This window comes from Perca flavescens, chromosome 1, assembly GCF_004354835.1.
Source record: "Perca flavescens isolate YP-PL-M2 chromosome 1, PFLA_1.0, whole genome shotgun sequence".
NCBI lineage: Eukaryota > Metazoa > Chordata > Actinopteri > Perciformes > Percidae > Perca > Perca flavescens.
In genome coordinates this window covers 1,960,001-1,972,874 of record NC_041331.1, presented here as the reverse complement: position 1 = coordinate 1,972,874, position 12,874 = coordinate 1,960,001, and the positions used below count along the sequence as shown (strand labels likewise).

The 12,874-nt window shown below is 40.5% G+C and overlaps 2 protein-coding genes across 3 annotated transcripts in view; both read left to right on the top strand.

Moving 5' to 3' along the window:
• itfg1 (integrin alpha FG-GAP repeat containing 1) overlaps positions 1–12,874 on the top strand; it is a 185,579-nt gene that overhangs the window by 25,480 nt on the left and 147,225 nt on the right. The window lies entirely within an intron of this gene.
• LOC114555142 (uncharacterized) lies at positions 6,393–9,062 on the top strand. The gene is made up of 2 exons (XM_028577320.1): positions 6,393–6,743; positions 7,404–9,062. The coding sequence occupies exons 1-2, from the start codon at positions 6,462–6,464 to the stop codon at positions 8,214–8,216; spliced, it is 1,095 nt and encodes a 364-aa protein (XP_028433121.1). The 5' UTR covers positions 6,393–6,461; the 3' UTR covers positions 8,217–9,062.

Below are 12,874 nucleotides of genomic sequence, written 5' to 3'. Positions count from 1 at the left end.
TAGTGGGGTCATTTACAAGATACATCACTGGATCCATTAGCCCCTGCGCTAAGCTATTCAGCTGATAACGCTGCTCTATGCTAACTCTCCCAATGTTAGACCCAGGTGAAAAAAGCTTCTGGGGTGGTGTTTGGCTCGAGGTCATGGTGCAAAGGACCCTAGGGTGAAATTACTCCGAACCATCACTTTAATTGACCAAATTCTTGTTTTGTTTGTCTGGACAACAGAGAGCAGTGTTTCCCACAGATTCCCACAGATTGCCTCTGCAAAATAGTCTCGGGAAGGAACTTGTTTTGTTGGAACGTTCAAAAGTTGTAGTCGTGCAACAGAAAACTCAGATTGGACAGATAGTCTAGCTAGCTGTCTGAGGAGGACACGCATTTAGATGCTGTCCTCTTCTACTTCAATGCCTAACAAATCTGTCTTTCTCTCCCCTGTCTTTCACTGGTTGAAGCCTGAAAATATTGTGAACAAATTAATAACATAACTAATTCCACTGGTCGGACTGTTGAGCTCCGTTTCAGACTGATAGGCTACCTCCGGTTCAGGCTGGTCCTCATCCTCAACACGTGCTTTTTTCAGCCGCAGAAAATACTTTTCAATACTCATCTGGATTAAAGCAGCAAACATTCAGTGTAAGAGTATAAAATGACATTACATTATTTACCATAAGTTTATTTGATTCACAGCTGCTACATATAGTGTTTTGACCTCGACAACCCAACTGCATTTTACCGCAAACTTGCGACTAATTAACTTTCTAAAGCGGGCGCAATCGCTTGTTTGCTAAAGGGTCGGGTCGGTGATTGTGAATGTGTGATTATGTAAAGTGTTACACGAGATAGATACCAACCTTTCGTGAACTTGTGAATTTCGCCAGCCGTCTTCTCTCCTTGATGGAGACAGACGCTGAGTGCACAGGGGGATCAATGGGGTTTTAAGCCTCCAACGTCGCCTTACAGGCACTAACCCTCACCGTAACCTTAAACATAACCATTGCTGCGGTGCCTGGAAGGTGGGGTTGGGGGCTTAAAAAGAAGTGTGTGTGTGTGTGTGTGTGTGTGTGTGTGTGTGTGTGTGTGTGTGTGTGTGTGTGTGTGTGTGTGTGTGTGTGTGTGTGTGTGTGTGTGTGTGTGTGTGTGTGTGTGTGTGTGTGTGTGTGTGTGAGAAACATCAAGTGACAGAGAGACGGAGGAGAGCAGGGAAAGGAAATGCAGACAAACGTTAAAAAAAATAAAAGAAATAACAAAACTCAATATACGGCGGCCGGTGTTGATAGTGAGGCGGACCGCCACACAATAGTTTATGTGTGGGAAACACTGGAGAGAAGAGTTCAGTTATGAAAGGAGTCATACAGTAACCGATATATAGTCCCGGCACTATCCAGCACAGTGGAATCAATAATCTAGCGGCCATGTCCTCCCTTATCTCTGCAACTATCTTTACTCATCAGACAGACCACGTTTGCAGGTTGCGTAATGCAAGGCGCAACCATAGACTGTATAAAATATGGACGTACTCTCCATGATGTCACCCATAGATTTCTGAAAAACCAAAATTAAGCTCCGTCCGTCGCCATCGTGGCAGTGCCTGACTTTGGCTAATCCAAAACAGACAAAGAGTTGGAGCGTAGATGGAGCTGAGGCAGGCTGAATAAAGTCCATCCTCGCCTCCTGTGATGGAAGCCCACCTGTCATTAAAAGTGGAACGCCCTTAATTATGCAGAACTTTAAACGTAAATATAATTTAAACACACAGTTGTCATGAAGAGGGAACTAAGCTATAGAGACCAAACCCATATATCGTACCAGTCTGTAAACATGTTTATTTCTGCTGTAAAGTTGGGCATTTAAAGATGGGGGTCTATGGGGATTGACTCCCTTTTGGAGCCAGCCTCAAATGGCCACTCGATGAACTGTAGTTTTTGGCACTCACGCATTGTTTTCATTTTTCAACACCAGAGGTTGTCTCTTTTGCAACCCAATGCCTTTTTTGTTGAAGATTAGAAAGAGCGATGCTCGTTGCATATTTTTGCTCTCCTTGTTAGGCAACCATCGAATCACCCATCCTCAGCCAACTGTTATTTTGCTGGGAAGTGAAATGACGTGGGGTGCTTTTCTGCTCTGAGTTAAAGTTTCTTCAACTGAAGTTGTCAGGGCGTTCCTGTAAAAACACAAGGGGCATAGAGCGGAAAAACGTAAGGCGCTCAGCAACGCAAAAACAGCAAGCAAAGCGCTTCACTCTCATTTAAAAAAAAAAACTAACACCCCAGGCTGCTAAAACCTGCTCTGTCTTATCAGGGCCATGCAACTCCACAACCATACATCATGTATATTGTATCTTGTAAAAAGATTGTGGGCATAAACCATAAACCAAGTGAATGTGTACAGTATATAGGCCATGGATGACTCAGTGACCTGACTTTTCTTTGGAGTCAGTACCGGGCCTAACAGAGACATGACAGCTCCATAAAAGCACACCAGCGGGTTTAATAAGCTGCTAATTGGACACTTGCAAGCACAGGCTGGCAAAAATAAAATGCTGCTCAATTAAGTGAAAAATGATTAAGCTTGATTTTTGTAACATTATCCATTTAAGGTCTTGAAAGTTACAAAAACAAAAAGATCACATTTTCAGCATGTTTTTTGGCACTTCTATTGACAAAGTGAAACAATGCACAGTGAGGAATTTCTCCTCCATAAAGCTCTGGCTTTCCTCTGTGTTGACAAACCTTACTGATGTAAATGTGTAGTATAAAGCTACATCCACACCAATATGTTTTTGTTTAAAACACATTTCTTTTGCTACGTTTACACCTTGCGTCCACACTACTCCGGCGTTTCTGAGCCCCTAAAACGGAGACCTTTGGAAACGACAACGCACGTCAGTCAGGCTTATCGTTTAGGTAGGTCTTACTTTTGTTGTTCTTTCTCCAAAGTACTATCAACTTATGGATCCGTGATTTTCAACCCCAGACAATCTGCTTCCTGTTCACACAGGCACGCGCATGCCCAGTGTCTGTACATATGGTCAAGTGATGTGTTGATAGGCATTTAAATATGGATGGAGATCATTTCTGATACATGTTGCTTGTGTGGAGGGTTATCGGTTTTGTTTAAAAAAAACAAAGTAGTGTGAATATCTGGCAGATTTCACTCCTGCGGTTTGTATTTTGGCTGCTTTTTTGTTTACATTTGGGTCACAAATTGTGCTTTAAATGTGCTCATCCATTTGTTTTTGAGTAACAGACCTGTGACTATTCTCAGCTCACTGTTCACTGAATCAAATAACACCTCTTGATCCGCAGCAATAGTGCTACTGTTCTGGGCTACAGAGTATGGCAGATAAGGGGCTATGTGTGTGCATAGAGAAACCGATAGAAGGAAGGTGATGGTGATACAAAGCAAGCAGATAGTATAGGTTCCCACCTCCTGATGTCTATTCTCCTCAATGTCAGAGTTCTCCTTCTCTGCTGAGGCTTAGCACCCACCTAGCATCACCCTATCTGTTTATACAGAGGCTAATAGGAAGCCTGGTCTTTATCCCCACACTGCGGCTCAACATAATGGAATAGAGAGACATAATGCTGCTCGAGTCAAACAGTCAGCGGAGGCCTTTAAATTGCTTCCAATCCCCTTAACAAATCTGATGGAGAGGCTATGAATAACTCAAGGGCTGCTCATCTCCCCACGCTCTGCTTCTCTTCTCTACTCTTCTCAGTCTAAACCAGAGTATCAACTTGGATTAACTCACTTTAGTTCACTTTTTTAATTACCATGTGTCAGCTTAAATTACAAGTTTACACTCCATTTTGAAGATTCCGAAACAGACATCACATGCTTGCAGCAAGTTTTGTGATAGAAAAGTGTGGATAAAAAAATGTCCCCAGTTGTTTTAGATTTTTTTTCCTGAATGGATACAGAGAGCAAACGATTGATTCCAGTCTCATGCTGTCAGATGACTTGTTGAAATGACCTGGGTCTGATGAAGAGCACCCTTCAAGTTTCATTTCCACTTTATTTCTTTAGGGGAGGTGTGTCTTTCTTTCATGCTCTCCCCTCTATTGTGTCATCTAAATGATCTCTTAACAATCCATTGAAATGGGGTTGTGGCAAATCTCACGCCTGTTGCATCATCTATGTGTAACTTCAAACATAGATTAGCAGGAGTTACCCTAAAATTTAGTAAAAACAGGTTGTACCATATAGTACAGCTTAGGGGTGTTGAAATGAATCCTTGCATCACGATCTGGACCTGGATGATTCTGCATCGATTCAGTGACAGACCATAATCGATTATTCCCTACTGATGTTACTTGTTGATTTTCCGGCCACTGCTGTTTTTGCCTTTTGTCTGCTGTGTTCAGACTCTGCTACATTCAGGAAGTTTCTTTTATAAGAGCAGATAGAATAAAAAGGGAGTTCATAAATATCTGACTGCTTGAATTTGTTGATGAAAAGCATGTGTAGCAATATATAATATTGAGGAGGTGACGTATCATGATGCATCGTGATATTGAATAATATCGGATCGAATTGTTGACAGGATAATCATAATTGAATCGTGAGACCAGTGAAGATTCACACCCCTAATACAGCTTAGTTAAAAGATGAAGTCAAGATTGAACTTAACCCTTGTGTTGACTTCGGGTCAAATTGACCCGTTTTCAATTTTTGTTTTGTATCAGAAAATATGGGACATAGAAATAAGCGCTAAAAATGTGTAGAAGAAAAATTTAACAATTTAAAACTTTGGAAAAAGCAAAAACAAACTGTGAATAAAAGGCGTCAAAAACTTCGAAAAAAAACCACCTCCCCCCTGAGCAGGTGCAAGTTGTTCCTTATCGACTGTTGTCATGCTGGAATGGGTAGAAAAATGGGAGAGACTAATGATCGAGCGGGAGGAGAAGTTTCTTTGATACCACAGCTACATTGAGAGCACGTTATTGTCTGTGACAAACATCCCTTTATATTTATGATGATATGCACGCTCAGTATTGCGCTGTACAGTTACCATTACTCCATTTTATGTTGCGTTCACTTAAGATTGCCCCTGGCACCAGTATGTTACGTAAACTTACTGTGAAGAAGGTGTTGACTTTGGCAGAATCTCTTGGGCCGGTTACACACTGCAGGTGTGGCGTGAGCGTGGCGTTTCTGTTGCATGTCAGCTGCGTGTCAGCTGCGTGGATTTTGTCTGTCTTTACACACCAGAAACGTGTCTGACTCGGCGCTGCTGCTGCTAGCCTTGTCTGGACACATGGATGTTTCCCATATAAAATGAAATACCATGTTAAACATAAATATATACTGATTTGATTACAGCAAAGACAACGTTGGCAGTATTGACGGCAAAATAGGCTACAGAATATTTCTGTATTGACAGGTGCAATATTAGAAAATCGATTTAAAAAAAAAAAAAAAAAAAATTACATTCATATAGGCCTATCTGCATTTATATCAAAACCTAGAGGCTTTCAAACATCAACATTTCATTTATTAATATGTATTTGTGTCTAAATGACATATAAACATATTTTCCTATTCTATTTTGTCTGGAAACGCTTCCAACACGCTCTCGTCTTGCGTGGAAAATAGGCGTCGGTTCTATTTCTAGCAGGCACGCGTCGCGCCTGAGACGCGTGTCTCACGCAGGCACTGTGTAAGCTCTAACCTGTTACCATGGGAGCTGAAATATAAACGGACACGCCACGCGGCTGACACGCTGGCGTGACGCGTCCAGTGTGTAACCGGCCTTATAGGTTTTCCAGAGACTTTTGTAAATGTTAGTTATTAACAGTTTTTTATTTTTTGAATACAGCATTCATACAAATACAACACCACCCCCCCCCCCCCCCAGTTCTAGTTTTCCAAATGTCTCTTAGACCAAGGGTACTCCCACGGTTTTCCACCCTCTAAGAAGTATCTGTCTGTCTATCATGATGCTGCTTTGGATCCAATTTTGTACTTACTCTCTTCGGTTAATACTGAATCATCCCCTACGACAAATAGTCTGGGACAGAACTCTATTTGAGACTTTTGTCAATGTTGTGGTTTATGGCCGTACTTAGATGGATAAAATCGCATTTTTATAATATGTTCACACATCAAAGCATGCTTTATATTCTTGTCTTTTGAAAAGCCTAAAGTAACCAGTCTGTTTTAGGTCTCTTATTGTCTGTGTCATTCACTCCCGTTACCTGAATGCTGACCTGAATGAAACATCACTTTCTGTGACAATGTTTTTTATGAATATAACTAGTTACAATGTAACAACTGTTGTGTAGACTTTACACTCAAATGTATGATATAACCTACATTAAGCTGCAGAGCTCTAGAATGTATAAATCATAGACTGTATAGGGCTTATTCGCAAACACCGGAAGTAGCTAACCGCGGCCATATTGTTGACATGACATCTCCCGCACGCAGATTTTAGTTGAGGGGAGCAGTAGTAGCGTAATGGCTTCATCTCGTCGATATAAAGAGAAAATAAGCTTGGTTGGTGTGGACCCATATCAAATAGACCCATTAGCTTTAAGTAAAGATCCGTCCTTATTGCCAGCCGTAACCTATCCGGATATTTATAATTATCTCGTGCATACAGTATCCGCATACTCTTCGCAGGAGCTGAAAGCCTTCAAGTCACTTGAGTCATATAACTACTTCATCTCTGGCAAAGTCGGCAACCTTCTTATTTTTGTTCCACCAACGACATCGTCAAACATTGTCGTGATCGCAGAGGTATGTAAAAAAACTTTTTTTATGTGATGCTTAACGTTAACTTACTTGCAAAACCTGATGATGATTGCTATAGCTAACGTTAGCTTACCATCACGGGGTCGCATCAGCTGTGTGTAATTTTTATCTTAAAGTCGACACTAGAGGTTTAGTAACTACTACTTAGTTTGTAACTTCGTCAGCTACTAAAATTATTTACACCACGATTACTTTGGTCATAACTTCAAGTCACAAATAAGGCAATCATGACATTTTATGATTTATACAGACCCTAGTTGTTACTCAGAGTAATGTTGTAACTTATCTCCGTGGTGCAACATTTTATTTTAGTGAAGCATAAATCACAACTTAGTAATAATTTACGTTGTAATTAAGCTACTTTTGAACCTACACACAGCTGGTGCAACAGGCTGCAGAATAACATCTGAAACTATTATGTTTTGTTGTCATTATACTTTTTCTGTTTCTGCTTCAGATATTATTTAACAATATCTGAAAACCTTTTGAAACTGTGTTTTGTGAAAATAATAACCTAGGCATGTGAATGTTTATTTGCCATAAGATAAGAATAGAAGCTGCCATACACACAATTAAAAAATTAATGTCATGCATGTATCTTGTTTGAAATTTTGAATGCAATTCTGTGTTTTTGTATTTTCATAGGTTAAACACAGTCAGAAGTTAAGTGCCCCACCTCTGCGCCCATGGGTTACTGCCCAGAAGGATGGCATTATCTTGGCTGCACACTGCACCTGCATGGCAGGATTAGGCGAGACATGTAGCCATGTTGGAGCAGTTCTTTTTGCCATCAAGGCAGCTGTTTTGCTCCGTGAGTCCCAAACTGTGACAGAAAAACCTGCATATTGGTTACTTCCAAGTGGACAACCAAAGGAAAAGTACCTTGAAGTAGAAAACATTGACTTTCACTCAAAAGCTATAATCAAAAACAGACTGGACACAACATTTTCAGAAGGGAAACCAATACAATACAAGGACAAACCAAAGCTACCTGATGTGTCAGAGCCAACAGATGCTGAGATCGCTACTTTCCTGGGAGAGCTGCATGCTACAGGTGATAAACCAGTCTTGCTGTCTGTCATAAAAGACTATGCAGAGTTCTGTGCTCCAGTGTCGAATACCGATACTGGCCAGCCCCTACGTGAGCTATTTGATGAACAGTGCATTTCTATGACAAGCGAACAGTTACTCTTACACTGTAGTACCATTGCAATTAACATTTCTCAAAGGCAAGCTGACACAATAGAACAGCAGACAAGAGAACAGTCTAAAAGTAAAGCCTGGTATAGATTTAGGGCTGGCAGAATTACAGCCTCACGCATGAAAGCTGCTTGCTCCACACCACCTGAGAATCCATCACAAAGCCTCATCAAAAATATGTGTTACCCTCTAAGCGCAGGCTTTACAAGTACTGTAAAGCAACCACTTGGGGGTGTGATCATGAACAACAGACACTAACTTTTTATCGTCAGCAAATGCATTCACACACCAATTTCAGATGTGAGACCAGTGGTTTTGTAATAAATCCAGAACTGCCTCACATAGGTGCTACACCAGATGGGATAGTACATTGCGACTGCTGTGGTGATGGTGTAGTGGAGGTTAAATGTCCGTTTTGTGCACATGATAGCATAAGCCTCAAAGAATGTGTTGATGGCAGATTCTGTTTGGAGGAATGTAATGGCAAATTACAGCTCAAACATTCACATGCCTACTATTTTCAGGTCCAGACACAGATGCTTGTATGCAATAAGGAGTTTTCTGATTTTGTTGTATGGTCAGAAAATGATGTACACATAGAGAGGATAGAACCAGATATTGAACTCGGGGAAGTAATCAAGTCAAAATCTAAGGATCCTTTTTCCAAAGCCCTTCTCCCAGAGCTTGTGGGCAAACTTTTCTCAAGGCCATGTCCATCAGCAATGCCGACTGACGCAGCTGATGTGACTGAAGTGGGTCCCTCTGAAAGCAGAGAAAAACCAAGCCCATCAGACATCATCTGCGTGTGCAAGCAACCATACAAAGTGCGTGACCGTGTGGTGCGTTGTCACAGTGAGGACTGCCTTCATATATGGTTCCATCTCTCATGTATGAACATGAAACGTATGCCTAATAAGAGGAGCAAATGGTACTGTTTGGTGTGTAGAGCTGGAGTGTGATGGTAAAGTATGACACATGAAATGAGGATTCTGATGTAACAGGTTTTTATTATAATTTGTATTTACAGTTCAGTGTTTTGTCATTTTATACAAAAATATGAAATTCATTACCATTTCTGACTGCCTTTTATGCTAAAATGTAAGATGATTATTAAAATAACTGACTTATTCCATACTGAACCTGACTTTTGTGATTAAGATGGTAAGGTAACATGTTTTTATTATAATTTGTATTTACAGTTCATTGTGTTTTGTTATTCTATACAAAATATGAAATTCAGTACCGTTTCTGACTGCCTTTAATGCTAAAATGTAAGATGATTATAAAATAACTTTGACTTATTCCATATTAAACCTGACATTTGTGATGTTAAGGTAACACTATACATGTGTTAAAGGTATAGTTCATTTTAAAATGAAAATTCTGTCATCATATATTCACCCTCAAGTTGTTTCAAACCTGTATGAATTTCTTATTTCTGTTGAACACAAAGGAACATATTCATACAGGTTTGAATCAACTTGAGGGTGAGTATATGATGACAGAATTTTTCATTTTAAAGTGAACTATCCATTTAACAACCCGTTTTACAACCACACACCTCTAATCAAAAGGTACAACCGAAGAGCACATGTTGGTAAGGCAACAACACTGTAGTTATCTTATCGATTACTGCTATCTCGGATCCTGATGTCACCAGGTAGGAGATGGGTATCTTCTCAGACAGTATCCCATATTTATTGCGCACCAATCCTATCACTCTTTCTACATGTATGCGGACGTGTGCGATTTTGCGGGTGGCCTCAACTTCAAGAGCAGACAGCTGTAGCTTTCCTCGAGTATAACTGGGTGTTACAACTTTTGCACATTTTAACCCTACACTCTCTTGTATATTAAAACCTCTGTCTGCCAAGATGAAATCACCAGGGTTAAGTAGCTCGAGTAAGCCTGAGTTTTCTGTGACATGTTTATCGGTAGTACGCCCTCCCCATGCCTTAGAGAGGAAAGAAATGGATCCCTGAGGTGTGATGCCTATAAGGTATTTGATAGTGTTATGGTGTTTATATGAAGACCAAGTGAGACTGCGTGCTGTCAAACTTGAAGGCCTCTCTATAAAAATTTCAAAACAATCAGTTATTACTGTCAATCTTGACCCAAAATGTTGTTGAAAGGTTATTGGCATAGACTTCAAAAGCTCATCTCTCCTCGGCCAAAAGATAAACTTCTTAAGTTTCACATACAAGACATGTATGACACAAACAAAGGTTTTGGACACGGTAGACTGTGAAATGCCAAATCTGTAGGCAAGGTCCTGTTCTGGGAAGTTGTGGCGGAGTCTCATCAGTACCAACACAAGTTTTTGAAACTTGGTTAGTGAAGTTTTAATGCTGTCAGTAAGGGAACCTTCAATGAAATTATAGAGCACCATTAATGTAGCAAAACTGGGTAAACCTGTATAAAATCTGACTTTTTTCTCATCATCCCTAAGTGTGTCTATGCTTATCTTTTCTGTAGCTAGCTGACATTTCAGAGTAATGTTGTCAGTAAGCAGTCTCTGGTGATCAGCTTGTATTTTAGAGCACACTTCAGATGTGCACATATCTTCCTCAACAGTCTCAAAAGTATCCATAACCTCACTGCAAGCCTCTGTAGTGCTCATCCCTGGGCTGTCTTGCTCTTGTGCCACACTCCCTGAACTTGACGCCTGTGTTCTTCGCTGCTGCACCCTATTGTACCTGGCCATTGCACATCCTTTTCTGGGTCTCTTTTCTGGGAAGTCTGTTGCTCTCTCAGCCTTTCCTGTCTGACCTGTCTCTCCTGCCAGCTTCAATGAGGGGGCCCAATCAGGATGAGTGCTGTCATGTAGATATGATGGCTTACCTAAAAGAAATCCACACAAAAGGGACTGTTCACCCTCAACTTAATACAAGTCAGGGCTCCAGACTAACTTTTACTAGGAGCGCTGTAACAAAATAACAGTATCATACAAGCACTGATTCCCTATCAATGCCAAATTACTGCATGATACTGATGTCTGATCATGCCTGAAAACACTGTGTAGGTATAAACTGTGTTTTGGGGATCTGGCTAACTTAAGCCCACAAAGGACATTGTATTAATACAAATGTATTAATACTAATATATCTTATTAATACTAATTTAATAATTGTCTCAATTTATGGCAGCTTCCTCTATTTTGAAAGAGCTTTTTCAGCCACTGCTTACACTTACAGCTAACCATATGTGATCAAATTATGGGGACAGACTTTGCTGTGAGGTAATGTTATGTAAAAACAGTAACGTTAGCCTACATGTGATAAAAATGAAGGGAACAGACTTTGCTGTGAGGCATATATCCCTAACTTTACCTGTAGCAAAATGATGAGAACAGACTTTGCTGTGAGGAGTTGGCTGAAAGTTTAGCCTATTTATTCTAGCTAGCAACAAGTCTCTCCTGCGCTGGCTCAACTCCTCTGTCTCCCTCCCTTCACGTTGTCTGACAGTTGGTATTGCATAAAAACTCACTCCGGGCTTCTTATTACTGTTGTTAGAACAGCCGTGTATTACACAACACACCATCGCGCCGGTAAAAAATAAATAAATTCAGCGACAATACCGACGATTTCTTGCCGTTTCTTGCTTGTCAATGGACAGACTGACAGTTGCCGTGGTTTCTATGTCAACAACATGGCTGCCGCAAACATTGATGACGTAGATCGAATAAGCCCTATATAAAGATGGACGACGCGTCTCCATTTCCTCCCAAATGACCAATCACTAGTCAATCACAGCTGTCAATCATGACGTTTCACCCCGTTTTTATAGCATCAATTACCTAATACAAACCGAACTTGTAAAAAAAAGAACATTTGAACAAACATCAATGTGATAACAAAAATATGTAAAATGACAGAAAACAATCTTTGGGAATAATTGATTTGACGTGTACTTTTTAGTTTGGCCCATGCCCCATCCACTAAAAATGCGTTCCATTTAACTCGGAAGCCAGAGCTGGGAATGATGTCACAACCTAGTTGAATGCATTCCATTTACATGTCGGATTTTCATTGTTTTCATTCATTCTAGCCAGGTTAGCCATTGTTAGCAAAACCAGTTGATAACAATGCATTACGCAGTTTATACAAACAGCGTTAGTCTTAACATATCTTTAACTGAAAACAATTCACCAAAAACAGTACGGGGCCTTACCAGTATCAAGTTCTCTGTGTCCTACTGTAATAGAAACATCATAGAGCCAATCAAACCTTTGTGCGGCATGCTGATATTTGTCCCAACAGAAACCGAGACCTACAGTACCTCCCCAGTTCAGCAGCATGCTGGCCTGTGCTAGAGTTGACCTTGTGCTGGTTGTTTTAAAATATTTCAGCTATGACAGTTATTGTTCTTAACACCCTGTTATTGGCAACAGACACACTTGCAATTATTCTGTTAGTGTAAAAGGCCTGGCTGATTGAAGATGATGGGTTGGATCACAAGCCAATGACAAAGAAATTCTCACGCAGATGCACACACAGATATTTAAATAATGTGCTGAAATCTGCCGTGCAGTGCGGGGGCGGGTATATGTGTGTTTATGCAGACTGCTCATCAAGTACTCATTCATGTGGGTGTGACAGTGTGCTTTTTGAAGTGTAATTTGCCTAGAAGAGACATTTTAACGAAACAGAAAAATCTGAAAGAGTGTGCAAGAGCGGAGGAACGCAGAAGAAATAATCAAGTGATTGTAGATTGCCTATTTTGCAATTACAGGATTAGCATGCTTTTGCTTTGTACTGATTAGTTTTGTACGCCTGTGTGATCAGACACACCTTGAAAACTGGATGGCCTTAACATCTGGTATCAGTCTTTCTCTTTCTCTGTCTCCCTCTTCCATGTGCTTTTTATGCCTAGCATAGCCGTTGCTCTAGCCTTCACAGTTGGCATGTCTTTAATTA

Bases quoted from the DNA above. Each gene is read 5' to 3' on its own strand.
- LOC114555142 (XM_028577320.1), top strand. From the start codon at position 6,462: ATGGCTTCATCTCGTCGATATAAAGAGAAAATAAGCTTGGTTGGTGTG. The intron at 6,744-7,403 runs GTATGTAAAAAA...GTATTTTCATAG, and splicing joins ACATTGTCGTGATCGCAGAG to GTTAAACACAGTCAGAAGTT.